This window comes from Nyctereutes procyonoides, unplaced genomic scaffold (assembly GCF_905146905.1).
Source record: "Nyctereutes procyonoides isolate TBG_1078 unplaced genomic scaffold, NYPRO_anot_genome, whole genome shotgun sequence".
NCBI classification, from domain to species: Eukaryota; Metazoa; Chordata; class Mammalia; order Carnivora; family Canidae; genus Nyctereutes; species Nyctereutes procyonoides.
In genome coordinates this window covers 27725201-27748911 of record NW_026575046.1, presented here as the reverse complement: position 1 = coordinate 27748911, position 23711 = coordinate 27725201, and the positions used below count along the sequence as shown (strand labels likewise).

Here is a 23711-nt window from a genome sequence, read left to right as displayed (position 1 = left end):
TCCCTCACAACGACTAGGGAGCAACTGCCTGACAACTATAGAACAGGGACAGAATTAGAAATAATCCAACATAAGGATTCCTTTGAAAAAATAAAGAAATGTTATTGTAGTATGTATGAGTCCTTAATTCTTTAAGCTCATTCGTGATGCTTTTGTGTGACAGAGGCCTAAATACATACCGTGGATGAACATCATCTTGGGACAGTCCTTTAACACGAGATCTGTGATTCCACAGTTGGTCATAGTGACTCCAACAAGATTTTTGGATTTTAATACAAGGACCTATAAGGAAAAAAATTTTAAAAGATGTATCTTTCGGCAGACTTTTCTTTTTAAACCTTAAATGTTTTCACTGGCACAAGTTAAGAAGCAGCTGTTATCAATTTCTTCTTTTAGGGCAAAAAAAAAATAATATATATATATATATATATAAAGATGGAAACTTTAGTCATTATTCAGGAACTTGGCTGAAACTGAAAGCTAACTGGTGGCTTTTTTCTTCACCTGCACATGGTCATCCTCAATCACAGGATCACTGGTACTGGTGGATTTGTCTGCTGTCCTCTTCCGTTTCATGGCATGACGTGGCTTTGTTTTGGCAACCTCTAGAAAAAGGCAAGAGGAAAATCCAAACTTTAGCTTTTAGCTTTTTCCTTCAAGAGAATACAACTGCATATTGTATGAACTCTCTCAAGGCAACTCTCAAATCTATGACCTGGTTCCCAACAGAATATCATTGGATTATAACCCAATAGAACATAATCTCTATTTCCATATGACTATTCCAAAACAAGATCACCCTGCATTATCTCAAACCAATCGACATCAAATAGGATTTCCCTTCTCATACCTTGGCCATTATCAACAATCTAACAACTTCTATCTCCAGTTACCAACCCATCCTAGATACTGTTGGTGGATTAAACTCACCATTTTCCTGTTGAACAACTTTAAATTACTAACTACTGCTTAGTAAATATGTTTCAAGGCCTGATACTTATTCTCAATTTTATTCCATACTGTGTCCTAGTCATCTGCCACTGCCAGAGCATTTGAAGTCAAAATCATTCTAGCTCCTTCTGCCCAGAACATCCTTTCCTGACTTCATTCTACCCATTCCTGAAAAGTCCAGCTCAAATATCCCCTACTCTAACAAATCACCTCAGCCCCCAAGCCCTCTAAGTGGTTCTGTAATTCCCTGTATACTTGTTTCTCCACTTAAAGGTTTCTTGAAGACAACACTTTCACACCTTTGTGTCAATGTCAGCCACTAGCATCTAAAATGAACATTTACTGAACAAATTGGCACTCAATATTCACTGAACGAGTGCATTAGATACATAAATGGAATAACAATAGTAGCAAGTATTTACGAGCGCTTACTGTGTGTCAGGCACTTTTCTACGGATTTTACTTTCATTAACTAATTTAATCCTTCAAACAGACCTCTGAGATCACTCTCTGTTTTACAAATAAGGAAACAGTGACATAGGACAGTACAAGGGCTTGCCACAGCCTAAGTGGAGGAATCAGGAGGCAAGACCAGGCAATCTGGCACCAATCACTATGAAAACCTGTAGTCTTTTATCTGTCAGATCCTGGTTAGCAAGACCCTAACACATTTACTAGCGTTGTTCTAAAACATCACAGTGTAATTATAAAAGCAAATATTATGTTGATTTTATTTAAATGCAAGGTCTAAATTCATCTCTAAAACTTTAACAAGCACATATACATTCTAAGACAAAACACTGAGAAATCACTGTCCTCATTTTCTGACAAACATTCTGTAGGAGAGAATTTATTAAATGCAGTAAGGCTAATCTTAATGAATTAAATCTCACCACACTGCTTTCGGATACCACTAGTATATTATAGACATCCTACCTGGTAATTCTGTAACTTCAAAGGTCGAAGATTAGAAAGAAAGATAGGGAAAACAAGGCGCAGATATTGCAAATTCCCAAAGGCTTGGATTAGATTGGAAATTTAGGGATCTAATTCAAGTGTTGTTTTGTTTTGTTTTGTTTTTAAGACACTGGAACACTCTCTACCACTTTGTGGAAACCTTTGTGAAACCTCACTATGCAAACCAACTGAAAGCAGCTGCTCTGGTTGAAAGCTATAAAAGAGAGCCTAATAGTTCTGCCCACCGAACATCCTCTGAGGACCATGAACTCAAACAAAATCCTGGGGTTCTGGAAAAGATGAGAACTAGTGATCTAGCCAACCCACAGAAGGCCTTCTTCCATAGTATTCCTGAAGGGACTTCATGCAAAATCTATTTATCTTTATTGACAAGGAGTCTGCTAAAGGCAGCACATTTTACATGACAGATAAAATTCACACACCTGTTATGACCAATAGGAACTGATTTGTCTCCCAGTACCCGAAAAATGAAAACAAATAAAAACCAGGTCTGTTTCCATTCCTTTATGACAGTGTTGAAATCAGAATTTTCTCTTAGCATTCTCTTTTTATGATCTGATTTCCAAACTTTTCACCTTCCTGGAATGTTCTCTTCCGTAACTAATCAGAACATGGGGTTCAAAAAGTTAAATTTCCTGCTCTCCAGAGTGTCCAGATTGGCAGTTCATATTTTCTATGAGAAGTTATAAATCTGTGTCACACTTTATAAGCATTAAAAACAAAGGCCTCCCAATGTAAAAGAAAAAAAGATTAATCTTATTTTTTCTCATGCCTCCCTCTTTGTTTAGGGACAATTTTTAGTGATGATTTCATACATCTACCAGCATCAACATACCTCATATGTTGGTTCCTACCACTTATTAAGTTCACAATTATTCACTGAGCCCCACATCATGTAACACATTCTGCTAGAAGCTGGGAATTAAATGGCAAACAACCAGACACTGTCCCTGCCCTCACAGAGCTCAGTCTATTGGAAAGACAGACAGCAAAACACAGAATTACAACACAGTATAGTTAACATTGGCATAGAAGATACTACAGAAACACAGAAAAAAAACCAATTCGGTCTTGGGGTATCAGGGAAAGAGGTTAGTATTTATGAGAACCATATCATATTAATCTTAAATGCTATTCTTTGACAATCCAGTTAGTTATTTTTGTCATATTTATTTTATAAAGTATACAATGAGGATACAAACAACTTACAAGTATTTATTCCCAAAATAAGAAGTCATAAAATAACTATGTTAGCTTCTAACAGGGTTTTAACACTACATAAGGCCATAAACTGAAAACCAAATTAAAAACTCATTTTGTTTGCTAACTGATTTTTAAAAACTCCATTAACCCTCAATCAAGTTTCTTCCTTTATTGATTTTTCTCCTTAAAACTCTGAAGACCAGAATGGCCAATAGATATAAAAAACATGCTAGATCGAAAATAGCAAGTTGAAGGCCACTCAAATAATTTCTTCTTTCCAAAAGAGACCCAGATACTAAAATCAGCACTTTGACATTTCTCCAGAAAACTTGTTTCTGAAAGTAAATGGACACTTGTACGGTTGAAAAAATGAGGTAATAATTTATCTACTGTACAATTACCTACATACACATATGAAATCTTCTCAACTTGAAAAAAAATCACAAGATAACAGATATAATTTACCTAAAAAAGTAGAAATGAGATATTTTTTATTTCTAGATAATTATTTCACCTAAGCAAGGTTCTAGTCCTGAAACAATTCAGAAAGAAATGGTAAAGAGGAGAGCAGAACATGAGACAACAAATATGTCAAAGCCCTGTAGGGCTAATACGATATATTTATATCAAAAACAAAACCAAAACAACCCCCACCCCCCGCAAAAACAATTGAAACATTTACAAAAGAGAAGAAACAAAAGACAAAATCAGAGACAAAACCATCCCTAAATAGGAAGACTCCATGCTGCAAAAATGACAATTATCTTTTCAGTGTGTTAATGTAATGGAAGTCCAAAAGAACACTGAGATTTGTTTTTGGAGCTTGACAAAATTGTTGTAAAAAAATGACAAAAATAAATAAGAAATGCATGACTAGCTGAGGAAATTTTGAAGAAGAATAAAGAAAGAGGATAGAACACTGGAACAGAACAGAATGCTCAGAGACAAAACTAAGTTTATCTAACATATATGATAAAAAAAGCATTTCAAAATAATGACATGAGAATGGAAGCCAATAACTAGCACTGAAGCAACTCAGTGACAATGACAATTTGGAATAAAAAAAAAAATAAAGTTCATTCCCACAGATTAAAATAAAGAGCTCAGATAGGCAAATGAATAAAAGAATGGGAAGATAAGAACAATTATCTGAACCATACTTAAGGAAGGTCTTCCACAGCAGAAAACAGAGAAATCATAAAGGTAAACAAGTAGATCCAACTTGACAAACATGAAAAACCATGCAACAAAAGGCATCATCACAAGGAGTTTCTATGTAATGGGCACAGAGATCTGCTTGGGAGGATGAAAATGTTCAGATGGATGGTGGTAATGTTTGCACAATACTTACAAGTATTTATTCTCAAAATAAGAATTCACAAAATAACTATGTTAGCTTCTAACAGGGTTTTAACACTACATAAGGCCATAAATTGAAAACCAAATTAAAAACTCAATGAATGCACTTAATGTCAATGAAATGTACACTTCAAAATGGTTAAAATGGTGAATTCTTTATGTATATTAAAAAAAGAGATGATAAAACATTTAAAATTCAAGCTGGGAAATGTATTTTTCGTCATATGGCAGAACTAGTGTTTGCAAAGCATAAGGAAATATTTAAATAAAACTCATTTTATTGTTAGTTAATGCTACTATGATTAGCATGTAAATAAGGTCTCAAATTTATCTCCTGAAAGCTTATTTTTGTTAGTTTAGTTCCATGTGATTTGATCACCTCTATTTAGTATACAAAGAAAACATTAACTCTATATTCTGGAACTGATTTTAAGATTTTCAAATTAAGGGAGACCTGGAGAAAATGAAAATGTATTGTTATTCATTGATAGCTATTCATGACTTAATAAAAGGAGGAGATATTACTGAAAAACCAGGTCAGAAATATAAACAGAACCATGCTTGAGAAATGTGCTTACCCCACCCAATCCAAAGCCTTGACATAAATCATATGTTATCAATGAAATTATATACATATCTATGTTTTGGGTGTATCTTCAAAAATAATTCCCAGCTAAACTACCTACTTACCTGCTTATCTCCTGCCAAACCTATCTGGAAGCAAAACTAGATTTCAGAAAGAATTACTAAGTACTGCACAGGCAGACAGAGGGGTATACCCTGTACGATATGTTCCCCAGCCCCAGCAACCTCAGGTCTTTACCTTCTGGCTAAGGTTTAAAGCTTCCCTAAGAGTTACAACCTCCCTAAGTAATGGGATGGGAGCAGAGTTATTACATTGCGACTTGGACATCAGAATGAGTATTGTATTAGGGTCAACATACACAGTTATATTTCTCATAGAGGCTTAACGGTTTGACTTTTCCTGGGTTGGATATTTTACAAGATCTTTTACATGCCTTCCCCCCCACCCCTGCTGAACATTAGTTCAAACTTTGTATGATCACAGAACCCCAACATAGAATTCAATTTGCCAAACTGGCTTTATGTAAGAAAACTCATGGAACGATCTCATGCCCCTGTCAAGGCCTACCCTGCGGTTGCTAAATCCTGGCAGCGTTGTCATACCTGACTCAGATACCAGCGGTACATGGGAGAGTCTGCTCCTGGCCCTTGTTAGGGGCCTCCGAGGGTAGTCTTCATTAGACTGCACGTCATAGCTCTCAGGCTGGGAGCTCCCCCTCCTGTCCTCACCTGTAGCCCCAGAGCCACTCCCATTAGTCCTCTCATCATGTGCTGGGCCTGAAGACCCCCCTTGTGGCAGAGTCCTAAAGGAAAAGGCGGATCTCGTACCATCCGGGCCATTCACAACACAGGCTCGGCTGGTTGAAGGACGTTCCTCATCAGAACACCTGCTAGTTCTCCTTTGGGATTCTTGGGGCCTGTGACAGCAGCATCTGGGGCAGACAGAACTCTCTGCATCTCCCTCCTCCATGGCCTCAGAGTCCTCTGACCCACCGGGGGAGCAGACACACTGCCTGGACACATCCACTTCTGAAGGGCTAGGCTCGGAAGAGCCGCCGCTGTTCACCGTCCTTACAAAGTCGGGGCTTTGAGAAGCAGTGCTGTGTGAGCTGGAGGTTCCCACTGTGCTGGCGGTGGCGCTGCTGCAGCTGGGATAAACATCCTTGTTTTTTTTCTTTTCAGGAATATCCCTAGCTGCTTTCATATCGGCTTTGATCTGCTCACTGGTGACCTGACAGCCTTTCTCACAGCTGCTTTCCTCGAGGGGAAACTGCTTCGATTGGCCCATCTGATGGGAGTTGTACCTCTTTCGAAGTGGAGTCTTGCCTTTTCCACTTACTGCTTATAGAAAAAGAAGAATGGCCCGAGGAAAAGAAAAGATTTCAGTACAAATTCTGGACAAAAGGCAAGAGTAAATTTGGAACAGGAAACAATGTACACTAATTTTCCTAACGTATAATGATGACAGTATCACTCAGCTGCTTAACAATTCTCTATGGTCTCTAGTGCCTACCTGGTTTACTCTCCTCAGCTCAGCCTCCATGGCCCACTACGATCTAGTTCCAAACTAGCTTTCTGTTCGTGGCCCCTCTGATATACATACTACACGCTAGCCCAAACTTTTCTCTGAACATACCCTTGCCATTCTACTGCTGGGCCTTTGTTCTCACCAATTCTTCGGCCTCGTGCATCTGTTCAATCTCTTCTGCACCCCCCACCCCAAAGCCCCTGTAGGATATGCCCTGTGGTATCATTATACTAGATTTCTGACGTGACTCTTCAAACCAGATTGGAGGTTCCTTAGTGAGAGGGATCATGACTTATTCATGTCTGCACCCCTCACCTCACCTAACACAGTACCTGGGGCACAGTAAGGCTCAATGAATAGATAAAGGAATACTTAAATAAGATTTTGTCTGGCTGACAGAAGATCTAGTTTCTAAATTCAGAATCTGAACTTTCTCGGAAACATTAGGTTATTAGTCAGCTGGTCACATTCCTTTTCCTAAATTTTGGTTTCCATAAAAGCTCCTTTCAACCACAGTGTGAAGATACCAGAATTTCTTAAAAGGAATAAAATAAGAATAGAGTAATCAGTCATTGGTTAGTAAGTGATTCCAAGTCTAAAGAACTAAGCTTTCCACACAGAAGTGATTATGTATTTCAGGGCCAGTGTTAAGGGTGTACTGAATATTCAGACATATTAAGGAGTAGAGTACCCAAGGGAAATTAGTGGACAATTTTTAAAAACCTCACCCTTTGCCCAAAGTGGTATGCGTGTAGTTCTGAGAAACAGCAGGGAGGGAAAGACAAGGAAGATGAATGACCTGAAGGTTATGAAAACGAAAGCTTCTTGGTGAGGCAAATGGTAGAAGGCTGCTGACTAGATGGAAGGGGAGGCTGGGATTGTAAGAAGACACTGCAGGATCCCCTCAAGCACCAAATCAGCCACCAACATTCACTAAGCACAACTGGACAGATTATCAGCTGGCCGGGTGGTTGTTTTCTCATTGCTCTGGACGCCTTAGGAGTCACCCCCCATGTGAAGCCCAGGCCTCTCGCTAATCCTTCATTCCCTGATGCCACAGGGTCCTAAAGCCTCCACTGTGGAAGTCACAATCCTCACGTCTTCTCTTCCCTGAGCCCCGATTCCACAATATTTCTGTTGTGCTACACTTGCCCTTGAGAGCGCCACCCAAATTCCCCTCTCCCTTGGGCTATGGCCCTTCTCGCCTCCCGTCACATTCCATAAGGATATGTTAACTGCACCACAGACTGTGGTAGGGACACAGTATATAAATAAAGGTCACATGTGTCCATCAGTTCTCACAATGACTCCCACTAACCGGTCCCAGCAAGATATTATCTCTCACCTGACAATTCCCTGGACTGCACTGACTCTCCGGATTTTTCTTCTCGCTCAGAGTAACGTCGAGCACCATTCTTAGGAATCCAGACTTCTTGGAGTTCTAGACTGTCTTCCTCATCATCACTCTCTGAATCATGAACAGTAATTGGAGTTGGTTTTACTACACGCTGAAGACCACTGGGTCCTAAAACAGAAAGCACAGGCCTAACAGTTACTTTTTGCCAAGGAAGGCTCTCACTTCAAGTAATATTTCTAGGGATCTGGGCTCACAGAGATGCTTTGGCTCTATGTAGCCTTCTTTATCACTCATGTTAATGGAATATATACGTTTCTAAAAGCAGATCAAAATAGAAGATCATTTGGCATCCCCCTTTAGGACTTTCACTATTTGAAAAAGTCACATAAATCATCCTAAAAATAATCAAAGTAAGTCGTCATAATCATTTTAAAAATAGCTTACTTTCCCAATTTTGCAAATGTATGAAGACAAAGCAAGTGAAGATGAACTTCAGAAACCTATAAGACTGGTGAGCACTCTTCATTCTTTGAGTGGTCTTTCTCATTAGATGTAGCAAGATACATTCTTGAAATGCTAGTCACATGTTACAGTTTGGTTATTTGAGCATTTATATTTATGTAAAAAATGTTTTCTCTGCTTGGCAGTACACCTCTCTGACAAATGACTGAAGTTCACTCCACCGATAAAATGTAAGCTCCAAAGAACCTTGCCTGTCTTGTTCCTGTCACACTGTACAATGCCTGGCACAGAGTAATACTCAATAAATACTTGTTGAATAAGTGACTGCATCTGTAAGACACTTAAAACAAGGACAGTTAAAGATATTTTCAATTCAAAGACAAGGTAGCATTCCAACAGACCAGGAGTAAGAAAACTTGGGTTCTAATCTCCGTGCTGTCCCTTTAAGACTGGCCAAGTGGTCTTAAGCACATTATTTAAACTCATTCTGAAAGACTACTGGTTACCCCATCTGTAAAACACGGTGTTGTATCAGATAATCTTTAAGGGCCTTGTGACTCTACAGCCTGCCTGCCATAAGCCACCCACTGGCAAACAGATGAGATCTTGGTCTGTTAACTAAACCAAATCAACCTCTCCATTCCTGTTCCTCCCACCAAAATGGAGGGAGAGGACAAGCAAACTATAATCAGGTCATTTACTTTTTCCATCAAAAATATGAGTGCTTTCTTTCTACACACACACAAACACCCATATGTGAACACCAATACAGAAAGAGGAGTTGTTGCCACAGTTTTAAAAAATAACAAACTTTAATAAGATACACACACACACACACACAGCAAGGAGAACATCAATATAATACAGCTGTCAATAAGAAATAGCATATAACACATCTTTATCTGTAATGTTAACAAAATAATCACTCTCAGTGTTTTACTTTCTTCATTTGAGTCAGGCCCGAGTTACAACCACAAATGTGGGAGTCACATGATTACCTGCTTGTTCCTCGTCAACATCCACAGGGATAACTGGCTGACTGCGAGCTGCTGTCTCCTGTCCGCTTGCGGCCACTACCTCTCCATCCTCTGGCACCATGTCTTCCATCTCATTTAATGCTTGAAACAAAAATAAACACAGTCAAAGTGAAACCCACAGAGGTCTAAAAAAATCACAATGGCAGGCAAATCTGGAGCACCCCTGAGAAACCAAGAGCCCTGTGATAATTAGGCCCACGCTGGAAGGATCACCTAAAACAGTGCTTCATTATACAGACATGAACAAGAAGAGCCCAATTATTCTATGGGAGAGGCAATTACAATGGGAAAGAAGCACTTGGTGGAGCAAGCCCACCACTGTAAGATGAAAGCAGGGAGAGCCACGCACAGCTGGGAGAAGAAAGCACCATGTTCCTTCCTGAAAATGTCACCAGGAATGGCTGTAGGAGGCCACTGTGGGCCTCCCTCTAGGCCATTTACTGGACAGTAGTGAGGGCCAGCTACCAGAAGACCGCATGGTCATTTCAGAAACAATGAGTCTTGGAGTATGTGCCAGCTACACCAGGATGTACTGGGCAGGCAAGCTCTAACCATACATTTCTTCTCCTACGCTCTGGCAGCTATGTTCCAATTTTAGCTAAGACCGGACAAAGATTACGAACAAATATACTAAGTGCATTTTTGATATTTTACTATCATTCAAATGTTCTGCATCAAAGAATTTGTGACAGTTACTAGTGCCTATCAGTGAATGGGAATGTGTGATTTTATTTATATTTTTCCAGAAGATGAGCACAGTGAGCAACTTCAGACCAATAAGCTTCAGTTAGCTTACTCTTCTTCTTAGGATAAAATGGTCACTTTTCCAAGAGGACCTAAATAAAATAATTCCCAGCTTTGCCAGCTTTTCACAAGAATAAACTCAAATCCCCCAAGTCAGTGGCAGATAAACTAGTACCCTCTTACAACCTAAGCTTGTGCTGGACCTCAGTTTGAGTCAGAGCAATAACCATATTATCTTTCCATTTATAGATCAGCCACAACCCTGCTTATCACTATATCCTCAATGCTTAGGGATGCTCAAGGACTACTCTGGGAAGTAAACCAACCAACCATTTGGATGAAATGAATAGACCAACAAAAGCGAAAACAAGATTCTGTTCCTGAAAGAACTACAGAATCTACTTAAATAGACAAGACAAATTCAGTTAACAAATAAGGCAAAAGAGGATTACGACAGAAAGATACCATTCAGTGGGGTTTGCTTTGGTCTTTAATATACACCAAAGCACAATCCCCCTTATGTTCAGTCTCCCATTTCAAATTCTTGCCCAGCTCTAGCCCTCAATTTTCTACATTTCATTTAGTACCCAAAGAAGGCCTGACTCTGCCTAGAAATCTTTCTTGATAAAAGCCAATCTATTTTCTTCTTTCATTTAATTCTTATAATTATGAACAGCAGTAATTAACATGTATACCCTCTATGCCAGGCTCTATGCTAAATGCTTTCCTATTCATTACCTTATTTCTTATGGCAAACTCTCAAGGACATTACTGCTAGCCTCATTTATGCAGCTGAGGGAAGTAAGGCTTAAAAGAGTTAATAATTTGTGAGGATGTAAACAAAGATCTGTTTCCTGAGCCTGCAACAGTACAGGGACAATGAGCTGATGGGAAATTTATAGTCCCTGCTCTCAAAGAGAATGCACACGTTTTAACAGATGTCAGATACACAGAATTAGGACTTGCTAAATGCCAGAACAGTCCAAGTGCAAAGGGAATACAGACAAAAAAGGAGCAACTAATTTTCCTGTTGGGCAGGAAAGTTTTCACTTATATGAGGTAACATTTCCTATAAACCAGGAAGCTTGTTAAATTTTCCAGAAAAGTAAGTATTCCAGTGATAAAAAGAACAAGTGTTTGTATTGAGATGATGGCATAAATGAAAACAAGGCTAAAAAGGTAGCTTGGGCCCTAGACTGAAAAGCTTATAAAGTCTTGCTAAAAAGCTTAGAATTATTTTTCACAGGCAGAGCTTTTTTACAAATATATTTTGATGGTCTCTTTTATACAAAGCCTGATTAGAAATTAATATCCTTTGTTAAATGTAAAATAAAAGAAAAATAAATGTAAAATAAAGAACTAATGAGTTCTTTTACGAAAATGATTTATATTCAACCATTTCTAGTATCAGAAATATTATTTAGTGGTTGACAATTACCTGCCCAAAATATAAAGTAAAATGCATTTACCATGTTTTTTTTTTTTTCAAAATGTAGTTCACCCTTGAACTTTACATATAAGGATTTTCCAGAAATCAATGGTTCTCAAACTGTGAGATTAGCAGTATTAGCATCACTTGGGAACTTGTTAGAAATGAAAATTATCTGGCCCTGCCAAGACCTACTAACTCAGATCCTCTGAGAGCTAAGCCGAGTAACCTGTGTTTTGACAAGTCTTTCAGGTAATTCTGATACAGTCAAGTTTGAGAACCACTGCCAAAAATAAAGGCTGCAGAGCACTTTCACTTAGGTCAACTTAGATTAATGGAGGGCAGAGGACAGTGGTGAGGGGAGAGGGCCATACCATGTTTAAAAGTAGTAAGCACCTGGGATTTATGTGTTAAATCAAGATAGAACCTCAGTAAAATGATGCAGACACAAAACCATGCTTTGTGATAATTACTTCAAAAGTAATTATATTAAAATAATTTGGCAAAAGCTTTAGCAATTACAGAAGCATGATTTTGACACATGGTAATTTTATGTCAGGAAAATGTGAATTGTTGGAAAACATGAACATTTATTCCTCTGTTTAAGGGTGCTGTAAAATGCAGGTAATGAACTTAAATTTTCAATTAACATAACTGGCCCATGATGAAGTACTCTAAATACTGAAAATTTTGGAAATGCAAATCTAAGAATGATAATATCTTTAACAAATTATAATGTTCTGATAAATCAATATTCTGTAAAGCAATAAAATCATATTTATGAAATCACATATTACCTTAATGATAATGTTTGCTGGAAAACACCCACTGATTTTTTTAAGATTTATTTATTTATTCATGAGAGACACAGAGAGAGAGAGAGGCAGAGACACAGGCAGAGGGAGAAGCAGGCTCCTCGCAGGGAGCCAGATGCGGGACTCGATCCCGGATCCTGGGATTAGCCCCTGAGTTGAAGGCAAACACTCATTAGCTGAGCCACCCAGGCATCCCCACTCACTGATTTCTTATAGGAGTTGATAAACAAAGCCATTTACCTTACAGAAATTAAATTTTAATTTTAAAATTATACAATGCCGTTCTTTTAAACTCTGCTACTTCATGCAAGATGATGAAGTTAAATACAATATGGCAGTAAAGAGTAGGGGCCTCTGCTTCATTTTGGGTTTGTTCCAAAACCAAGTAGAGGCCCATGCATAAAAAGTTTTAAAATTCTAAATTAAGCAAAGTCAACATGTCAATACCACTTTCAAACTAATTTTTAAATTATTAAGATCACACCTAAAAAGTAGAAGCATCTATGTCAGTCATTCAACAAACACCAAGTCCCACTGATCCCTTTTAGTTTGAAATCTGTCCCACTATTTAAAAAAAATTTTTTTTGCTTCTCTTTTATATTTGAATTCTTTCTACTCCTGTTTTTTTTTTTTTAAGATTTTATTAATTTATTCATGAGAGACACAGAGACAGAGAGATGTAGAAACACAGGCAGAGGGAGAAGCAGGCTTCACGTATGGAGCCTGACGCAGGACTCGATCCGGGGTCTCCAGGATCAGGCCCTGGGCTGAAGGCGGCGCTAAACCGCTGAGCCACCTGGGTTGCCCTCTACTCCTGATTTTGATCAAAAGTCACGTAGCCTTTCTCTAGCTCCTTATTTTCTATTTAAAAGAACTGACCTGGTATGGAATATAATAACAAATACAAAAACACTGCCAACTCTGAGAGATCTGTGGAATCAAAGTTTTATGACAATCTGCAGTTCTCTTCTTAGCCTTCCTCTGGTTGAAGCTGTTTAATTCTTCAATCTTGGCATTTACGTAGTTCCTTTGTTTCTCAGCCTTTAGCAGCAGTTGAAGATAGTGTACTTGACAATAATATACCTCAAAATGTGGTCTGTATGCAAGTCTCTCATCTCCTAAAACCCTAGTTTCAAACGTTAGTAGATTTAAGTTCCGATGTTCTCTCATAAATCAAATACAGTGTTGGGATGCCTGGGTGGCTCAGCGGTTGAAGGTCTGTCTTCGTCTCAGGGCATGATCCCGGAGTTCCAGGATGGAGTCCCACATCGGTCTCCCTATGAGGAGCCTGCTTCTCCCTCTGCTTGTGTCTCTGCCTCTCTCTCTGTCTTTCATGAATAAATAAATAAAATCTTAAAAAAAAAAAAATCAAATACAGTGTTCTTGCACACATTTTGGTCTCTGCTGCACCAATATGCGATTTCACAAAGTAATGCATTCTCCATTCTGTACTGAGAAGCCTATGGTCACCTAACTTCCAGTGGAGACTATCATTTGTCCAGTACATCCACTCCAACCACAACTGGGTCCCAAGGATTTGGGTAGGTCTGCACTGCAGCTGCTGTAACATGGGTGGTCTGTGTCCTCTGGAGTCCAGATCCTTATGGCACCAGTGACAAGTATAATGGCACTCAAGGACTAAGGCAAAGAGACAATACTTGACCCTACTCTCTCTCCTTCAGTCCTAGCACATGCTAGCTCTGTACTTCTGTTTTTGTATTTTATGGGGAAGATGTCAGGGAAGAGATTTAACCATAAGTTTGAAATGCCTAAAAATACTTGTGTGGAAATAAACTATGGAATTGTATATAACCATATATACTTCAAAAAGTTGGAAGACCAAAGCTACAAACAAAGGTTTGGAATTTATTAGGATATAGCTGGTACTGAAGCCATGAGACTGAAGGAGCTTATGTAGAGAAAAATGTACATAGAGCAACAGGAAGATCAAGGACCAAGCAGAATAGAGGAGGTGCTGTAAGCAAAGGAAACTGAGCAGGCATGTCCAGTGAGACACAAGGAAAACAGTTTGAGAGATGCCAACAGAAGAAATTATCAGGAAGGTAGAAGCGGGCAACAATGACAAGTCCTGCTCAGATGCCAAACAAAAGTGGAGACATGTCCACTAACGTTCTTAAAAGAGTCACTGTTGACTTTGCCAAGAGCCAAAATGGGGAGTTTTACAGCAAACATGTGAGGTGAAACAGTGAAGACAATTCTTAGATCAGGCCCCATATACTCAGCGTAGTCCTAAAGGAAAGTATGCTCTATACACAGTATGCTTTCATGATGAAAGCAGGTATATAGCGTCAGGGCACTCCATTTCTCAGTAATCACTGTGTTGAAGACAATGAGTGAAGGGGCAACAAAAACAAGGTGGCTTCAAGAGGTTCCTTTCCCAGTTCTTGAGGACCAACTGGGAAACTAGAAAACTTGGTAAGAAAACAACTTTTCTCCATCCTCACTCCCCAAAAGAGGGGCATATGAAGCTTAAGAACACACAGGCTGGATATAGTAGGTATTCAGTTAATACTGAAGAACTGCATGGGTAATTACATAAGCGAAATTGAAATTTGGCAGGTGTCTGTGAAGACTTAATGATGACAGCTATGTGAAAGGTTCTAGCACATGACTACTATTCATTTTTTTCAGTTCTAGGTCTCCCAATGACGTTCTATCTACCAATCTATTGGTCAAGGAGATATAAAGAGTTGTGCCTGTGCTCAAATCCTGAAAGTTAAATCTCAGGCCAGGCCTCTAAGGCTTACTGTACCCTAATGCCACAGCATCAATGAGTCCTTCCCATGCTGTAAGCACCCTTACAGAGCCTAGGGACAAGAGGCATCATAAAGATAACTTTGACAAGCCAGCAGAGAGGCACATTTCATCCCCCACCCCCTACCATTTGCCTTACCAACTAGGTCTCCCATGTGTAAAGTGACAAACTGCAACAGGGGGAGAAGGGAACAGGACAGGGTCAGAGAAATGCAATCCAAAGTAAAAATCACTTCTGTTTGGAGCTCACAAAAGATCTGGGTTACCGTCGGCTGCAAACTGCTGCTCTCCCGGCTGCAGGTCTTGCCGAAAGTCGTTCTCCTCATCTGAGTCGTCTGGGTGATGGTGATTGTTATCATGGATGTTGGCATTATTCTGGGCATTGTTATCATTGTCGTTGTTGGAGTTCTGGTTGCTAACAAGGGCTGAGGAAACCCCAATTCCCGTGCCTGCACTCAGACCAACTCGAGCACAGCCCTAAAAGCAAGACAAAAGCACATGCGTATTCACTCAGGTTAGTATGCAACATTTCATTTCATTTTTAATATTCCTCCATTTCATCTTGGTCTAAAAACATTTACATAGCACTACTTTCACATATGTATAAAGCACCTTATTAGAGGCTCACAACACCTCCAGCAAGTCGAAGTGCTATGGATCTGGATTTACAGATGATGAAATACAATGGGAAGAAGTTTGTGTAGGAAACCAGTAGGAGCTACAGCTGGGACTTGAAACCCAATATTCTGAACTCCAATCCCAAGCCTTCCTCCTCTATACTGTGCTACTTGAACAGTGGTATGTAACCATTAAGAACTAAGAGAAAAGATAATTAGCTGAAGCATTAAGTTTTTATTACAGTGACAGTGAAAAACTTTGTCAAGCAATTTTTTTTTGTCAAGCAATTTTAAAATAACATTTCGTACAACTAGACTATTTCCAGGGTTTCCAACTGCATAGAAGAGAGAACAGCAAAATAAAACATTTCCAAACTAAATCCCTAATTCTTATTTATATCTGAGGTTCCCAATTAGAGATTTAATCTCCCAACTAACTACTCTGAGTAATAAATATTGACCTAGCTCAAATTTCCACCTTTGCGCTTGCTTACAAAACTGATGTAGACAGCTTTCTATTTACTTTTCCCTTTCCTTTCTCTGGAGACCCCTTACCAGAACAAGAGGCTATGCAAATTATAACCTTTATGCCTTCACTGAAGGCATGTAAAAAGTCCAATAATAACAATGTAAAGGCATATTATTAGAAAGAAAAAAAAAATCACATAGGTTTCATTTTATTCCTTAAGTAGTAAATTAAGTATTTAATTAAGCAAAGCCTAATTCCCTCAAAATGTGACTTACTTTGGGTGGTTCACGAAACATCTGGTCCAGTGAAATAAACTCCAGACTGGGCAATAATTCAATAAACTGGCCAAAGGAGTCCAGCTTCAAAGCATGGCATCGCACTAAGTTGATATCGACCAATCGCGTCCATCTTGAGTGGTCTGTTCAGAGAAATGACAAGGCCAGAGAGTTGAACTAATACTTTCTCCATCACGGATTCATTTCGTTAAAGGTCACAAAGACTTTCAAATCCTTTTCCTTTAAATAACTTTAATTTTATCTCATGATCTCAGAAACTTGATGACTAAATTATGTCTCCTTACCTAATTTCATTGTGAAAACTATGGGAGTTATACGGGCTTGGGAATTATTAACTTGAAACCAAGTCAGACTTAATCTAAATGTGATCCATTCAACAACCTACATGTCTATTCAACAACAGGACACTAGTTAAATGCTGGTGCATTCATTTAACAGAACATTATGCATATGTTAGAAACAATGAAGGAGAACTGAGTATGCTTGCTATTACAAAGCTTTCCCAAATACCCTTAGTGTAAAAACCAAGCTATAGGAGAGGGTATGCCTAATGTCCTTTTGTATATATAAATCATTTTTAAATGCTATACATGTATAGGATGCAACATGTACAAAATAATCTGTCCAGAGAATATATAAGAAACTGTTGATGGTGGTTACCTTTGAGAAGAGGAGACTTTTCATTTTGTACCTTTCTGTACTGTTTGGTATTGTTTATCAAGTGCATGTATTACTTTTAGTTTTTAAGTGTTAACAGGAGTTCTGAGTGATGGGATTATAGGCCATATTTTTGTTTTCTTCTTTATACTCTTCTGTATTTAAGAAAACAAACAAACCAAAAATCCAATAAATGTTATTTTTTAAAAAGTGATCTATGCCTGCTACAACCTAAAGTTTGTATTTCCCAATAACTTCTTGGTGCAACTGGGCCAAAGACAGAATTTCTCACTTTTGGTAGGGGAGACATGGCCATTTTAATGAGTAATCTTAGTAGATGCCCCTGAGCCCTAAAAGATGCCAGAGATGAGTTCTGTAAGGAGCTATAGGGGCCCTGTGAGGCAACTCAGACAAGAGAGGAGGCTGTTCTGCAGGTGTCAGTAAGGGGGCTTGGTATGGTTAAAGAGGATGTCACGATGAAAATTCTCTAGCTCTGAATTTATTTAAAGGTTATGAATTTTAGGTATTTAAGAAGGGCCTTAAAAGAAACAAACAGTACTATTCTCTCGGGGAGGAAAATGAACTCCTCATATAAGGAAACGCATCAAGTACAATCACACTTTTAGACAGAAGGGATCAAATGGATCAGGTAGGAAGGGGAGAGCTGAAAAAACCTAAGATTTTAAAGCAAACGAAAATTTCATTACAAGTTAATGCTAAATCTGTCACCTAAGTTTTTTTTAAATACATACCCACTTTGTCCTTTCAGATGATGTGCAATGTGATGGTAATTCAGAGGTAACAAATGTAGTATCCCAAGCAACAATTCCTCACCTTAATTTTATAATAATAATAATAATAACTTTATTATTTCTTTGTGCCTAGCAAAGCACAACTGCCTTGGCAGTTGAATCCATAACCTAGTCAGTGCCAGTTTCTAGGCAGAGAATTTTACAGGTTCAAAGAGGTACTGATACACTTCCAACACAGTTATCAAAAGTTCCCAGCACTTGTATGATCATACAAAGTATTTACATTTTATGTTAGGAATACAATTCATCACATACAGAAACAAAAATATATATTCTTTCCTTATCAGTCAGACATAACCGTTGTGAAGCCTACAGTACCTGAGATCCAATTGTATGGGTTATGGAGATGGGGGCAATTATAAATTGCCAGATATTTGATACAGGAAAAAACTTCATTGACTGCCTTCATCCCTATATCGGTGATGATACCAGGATTTTCTACCACATCAGCCAAACCATACTTTACCAGATCTGCATTCGCCATTCTGCCTAGAAAAAGAAATCAATTAAAAAGGAAAAAAAAAAAAAGATTCTTAAATTGTCATAGGATGTTGCCAACTCGTTATCTTAACATCCAGTATAACACACTTCTATGATCGTTCTGTGTCATCAATCCATCATCAGCTTTAGGTTTGAGTACAATGTTAGATTAGGTATTCTCTGCAAATACCATTTACTTTGCAAAATAAAAGTTTGTATTAAAAGTCAAGGGTTAGCTAGTAGAAACAAAGTGTTTTCCATTGTTTAGAAAAGGAAAAAAAGAAAACAAAAATTCTTAAAACTGAGGGATATATTATATTGGCTCACACTTATGGCAAAGTTTTAGCTTTAGTTTTATAAAGAAAAGTAAGATCTTAAATATGTGACTCTCTCTCACGGTATTAGGATCATGTTTTTGGAGTCAGGTGTGACCATGTATAAAGAAGAGAGTAAACTGGGAATTCAGACTCATTCTGAGAGCCATAGTATTGGTTAGTAAAGATGTGCCCGTCCCCAGAAAGTGGACTTCTAATTCAAATATACCCACTCCTTCTGCCACTGGGCTTTAGTGCCTCCCGCATGGGGATTGGGGGAAGGACATGTATCAGTAAAAGACGATCCTCCATTCTAGACTACGGCACTGAAAACATGTCTCATTCCCTATCTCCTGTCCTCATTTCTTCCAGCTGCCTGTCCTTACTCTCCACGACGGTTCACTTAACTATAAGCAATCTGAAGGAAAAAGGGACCATGTCTAGTTAGTTGACAGTCACATTTTCAATGTCCAGCAGAGTGCTGGTGAGACAGGAAGTCAACCAATGTCTCTCAGTTCCTTCTACCACCTACCACCAAATACAGAGAAAACACTATTGCTCTGGTGAAGCTGCCCCACATATTACAGGGATTGACACCTTTAGCTTGGAGCATGTTTAAAACAACTATTTACTCCAAACTCTTCCAATTTTATTCTCACATGGTTCACAGTCTCTCTCCTATAGTCCCCATTTTTGGTATTTACTGGCATTTCTTGCTGATTTTACCTTAATCTAACTCTTACAATTCGACTGAACAATTTTCTTTAGCCTGCTGTAAAAATGTTTTTCTTGCCCTTTGGGCTTGAAACTTTTCTAATAAATGGGTAAATTTTGAACTCACCCTGTTCTCTGCCTGCATGAATGCTGCAACCTGACATGACAAATCTACCATACATTCATTCCTTTGAGACCATCACCTTTTTCTGGCTCTTGCGGTCTCCTGATTGTCACACTCTCTCAAGAACTCTGATGACATCACCCAGAACACATTTTTGTTTCTTTTTTCTTTAGCCCATAAATCAACTAAAAGTAAAAACTACCACTTACTACATGCTTTCTAAGGGTTAGAGATTATAATGATAAAATTGGGTTTATTACTGATTCCTCCAAACTATTTGAGGAAAAAAATGGCAAGTAGTCTTATCTCCACTTAACAAAAGGGGAACTATGGACTTAAGAAGTAACTTGCCCTTGCAAGGTTCCATCATCGATAAGAGGTAGGTCTCAATTCCATCTGTCTCCCTCTCTCCAAAGCCCCAGCACTAAAGACTACACTATTCTGGTTTTTAATGAGTTTGACATCCCTATCACCTTCAAGTAAAACTCTGCTATCATAAGTCTATGAAAGCAAAAAAACTCCAAGGTATTCATCTTTGGAACACTTTTCTTCTATTCTTAACGCACAGCATCTGCTTTTCAGCATATCCACATCTTCAATCATATCTACTGTAAATGTACGGGGCACAATGGTGATGTTTCTATTTTGCCAAGTCTTTGTAACAAAATGGTGATACAGGTTTTACTAGAGGTGATGCCACCCCCACCCTCCTGGAGAGGTGTCTCAAAATCTAAATTACTGAGAAGAGTGAGATTAAGTGACAAAGTATGAGCAGTGACCACTCGTTTCTCCCATGGCGGGCTATGAGAGGCACCTGGCACCTACTGTGATACAGACATCCTGGGTCATCTTTGGAGGAACGGGGGCAAGTACATATATGGAGAAATGGATAAACTGCAGTAAATATAAAGACAAGAATTGCTTATGAAAAGATCAAGACAAAGAGATTTCAGTATGAAAGAGACTATGAAACATGTTGAAAAGCATAAAATAATGGTACTCAAAAGGTAAAGTGTTTTTCTATTGAACGTGTGTTATGGGGAAAGAGACACTAGGGAAATAGCTGGTTATAAAGATAACTCTCAAAGACAATCCTTCAGTGGACCTAAATATGGCCATCTTGAAAATACAGAGCTATGTTGGTCAAAAGCCAATCTTTTTCAAAGTTATACAGATTAGAAGTAATTCTCATTACACTAGCAAGAAGATAATGACTGGATTTCTTAATCAGTCAAATGTAATAATGAACACTACAACAAAGAAAAAGTAAACAATACTGTCACATCTATTAAAAATGAAAAAGGACAACAGTCATATCGTTTGACCTAGACTGTCCTGATCAGGAGTTAACCCTTATGTTCTTCCACAATGCAAACTAGATCCTAAGAAAAAATGCCATTCTCGTATGACAGTGAGTTTAAGAAAGACTTGTTATAAATTACATGGGGAAGAAACAATTCTTGCAAAAATAAAAACATGCTAACGGTGGAAATGCTCTTGCATGTCTGATTAATGTCATGTGGGAAAAAAAAGCTTGAATAATGAATTGACATGCATTCAAACCCAAAGGAATGAGTTCCCAATTGTAAATACATTCCAGAAAATGCTGTCAACAAGCCTTCCAACAGCAATCATCATCAAATGAATACTGACCATTATGTGCTCACACTATCTGGGAAATCCAGAACCCCCAGCGGGCTTATTATGGAAATGAAGAGCATGGACAGGGAATGGGACCTCATCTGAGAGGACCATCAAAAGCTTCAAGAAGTGTGGCAGATCAAATTCAACAAATGGAACCAAGGATGACATTCTGTGAAAAAAATGAAGCAGAATGGGAAAGAAACTTGGGCAGTAAAATGGAGACAATATCAAATGTAGGTAGGATTTTTTTTTCTTTTTGTATATTATTAATCATTATATTTTCTATAATATGCTAAGTCAGAGGCAATATGGGAAAAAAAAATCACTGACACTTCAAGTTTAAATTAAAAGTTCCTTTTTCAAGAAGGCAGAGCCCCTGAGATTTTAAGCTGTCTTATATTCAAGAAAATATGGCACATCTCAATTCAAGTTTCAGTCTGTCAAGTAAGTTCCCTACAGTAATTCCAGGGAATAAAATGGTTGATTGTCTTACTCTGCAGCAAAAACTCATCTACATAGCCCAGATGAAGTGTTTCAAACTGGGGGAACTCCAGCTCTGCCATCTTTAGGGCAGAAAAGACGCCATCTTTGGTTAGGGAAGGCTGGATCCGAACTTCATGTAACCTATGAAGAAAAAGATAAACATCAGAGTAAAATAAAAGCCATCAGAGACATAGGTTCTTCCTAGCATAAGGCTCTAAAAGATGTTCATCTTACTGAAGTGTCACAGGCAAACAACTTCCCACTCCCCTAGTAAAAAACATTAGAGATGTTTCCTTTTTAAAGGAGCATTTTGCAAAGTGTGGGCACATCTTAGGTAGTACACTGAAGTTACATTAATTAACAATAAATTATACACTAAGAATCTTATATTCTTTCTGATGCTTGCTTAAATCTGATTAAGTCAAAGTCAGAACCTGCATCTGGTAATGATTGTTCAACATCTTTTTTTATGCTAGTTGTTAGAAGTGCCATTTTATAACATCTTTAACTTTTTTTTTTTAATTTTTTAATTTTTTATTATTATTATTTATTTATGATAGTCACAGAGAGAGAGAGGCAGAGACACAGGCAGAGGGAGAAGCAGGCTCCATGCACCGGAAGCCCAATGTGGGACTCGATCCCGGGTCTCCAGGATCGCGCCCTGGGCCAAAGGCAGGCGCCAAACCGCTGCGCCACCCAGGGATCCCCCATTTTATAACATCTTTAAAACAAAGATTATAGTTCTATTCCAGATAGTAATACCTACTTACACAGTTTTATGTATGTATATATATATATACACACACATTATATTTTTGTGTATATGTGTATATATACATATATACACATATATATATTTTTAAAGTATTTTATTTATTTATTCGTGAGAGTCACACAGAGAGAGAGGCAGAGATATAGGCAGAGAGAGAAGCAGGTTCCATGCAAGGAGCCTGATGCCCACATCGATCCTGGGACTCCAGGATCACACCCTGGGCTGAAGGCAGGTGCTCAACCACTGAATCACCCAGGGGTCCCTTGTTTTATTTATATTATTAAAATTATTTTAATGGAAAGGGTTTTATTTTTGAATAAATCAAAAAAAAAGGTTAACTGAATTTAAATAAAATATAAAAGTAGAGATAGACTTCTGATCTGTAGGATCAAAAGAGTAAATGAGGCATAAACTGATAAAAAGATATGTTAAAAATATAATGGTGTTACAATGTCAAGACTCAAAAAGCTGATTTATTTATTTTTTGTTTATTTTTATTTTTCATTTATTCTGCAAATATTTATTAAACAAGTTAGTCAGGGTTTGATCATGAAAACAGACACGGCTTAGAATTCCAAGTATGAGGTTTTGTGTGCGTGTGTGTGTGTGTGTTTTTTTTTTTTTTAGTAGGCTCCATGCTTAGTATGGAACCCAACACAGGGTTGTTTTTTCTTTTTTTAAATAATAAATTTATTTTTTATTGGTGTTCAATTTGCCAACATACAGAATAACACCCATTGCTCATCCCGTCAAGTGCCCCCCCTCAGTGCCCGTCACCCATTCACCCCCACCCCCCACCCTCCTCCCCTTCCACCACCCCTAGTTTGTTTCCCAGAGTTAGGAGTCTTATGTTCTGTCTCCCTTTCTGATATTTCCTACTGATTTCTGAATAGCAAATACCGTCACAAACTAAAATAATTCCAAAAATCAGAGAAGGTTGAAAGAATGGTTCCCAAAAGTGCTGCAGACACTGGGTGCATCAGTGCTGATCTGCTGGACTTCCAGAGTACTGACTGCTTTTCTCTGATGAGACCACACCCTTTCAGAACTTGCTGGGTCTGGAGTGCAGCTTAGCTGGTTATCAATTATAACATAAGATCACCACT

The 23711-nt window shown here is 38.3% G+C and overlaps 1 protein-coding gene across 3 annotated transcripts in view; it reads right to left on the bottom strand.

Annotated features, from left to right (window-relative positions):
* Window positions 1–23711, bottom strand: part of FBXO38 (F-box protein 38) — a 55135-nt gene that overhangs the window by 8161 nt on the left and 23263 nt on the right. Inside the window, exons 9-17 of one of the 3 annotated variants that reach the window (XM_055325612.1) lie at window positions 21844–21974; window positions 18393–18563; window positions 16585–16727; window positions 15490–15700; window positions 9422–9541; window positions 7950–8129; window positions 5680–6414; window positions 505–605; window positions 180–282 (exon numbers count right to left, since the gene is read on the bottom strand). In XM_055325612.1, coding sequence (XP_055181587.1) covers window positions 180–282; window positions 505–605; window positions 5680–6414; window positions 7950–8129; window positions 9422–9541; window positions 15490–15700; window positions 16585–16727; window positions 18393–18563; window positions 21844–21974 — 1895 coding nt within the window. The remainder of the gene's footprint in view (window positions 1–179; window positions 283–504; window positions 606–5679; window positions 6415–7949; window positions 8130–9421; window positions 9542–15489; window positions 15701–16584; window positions 16728–18392; window positions 18564–21843; window positions 21975–23711) is intronic. The other 2 variants (XM_055325613.1, XM_055325614.1) reach the window with 2 other exon arrangements.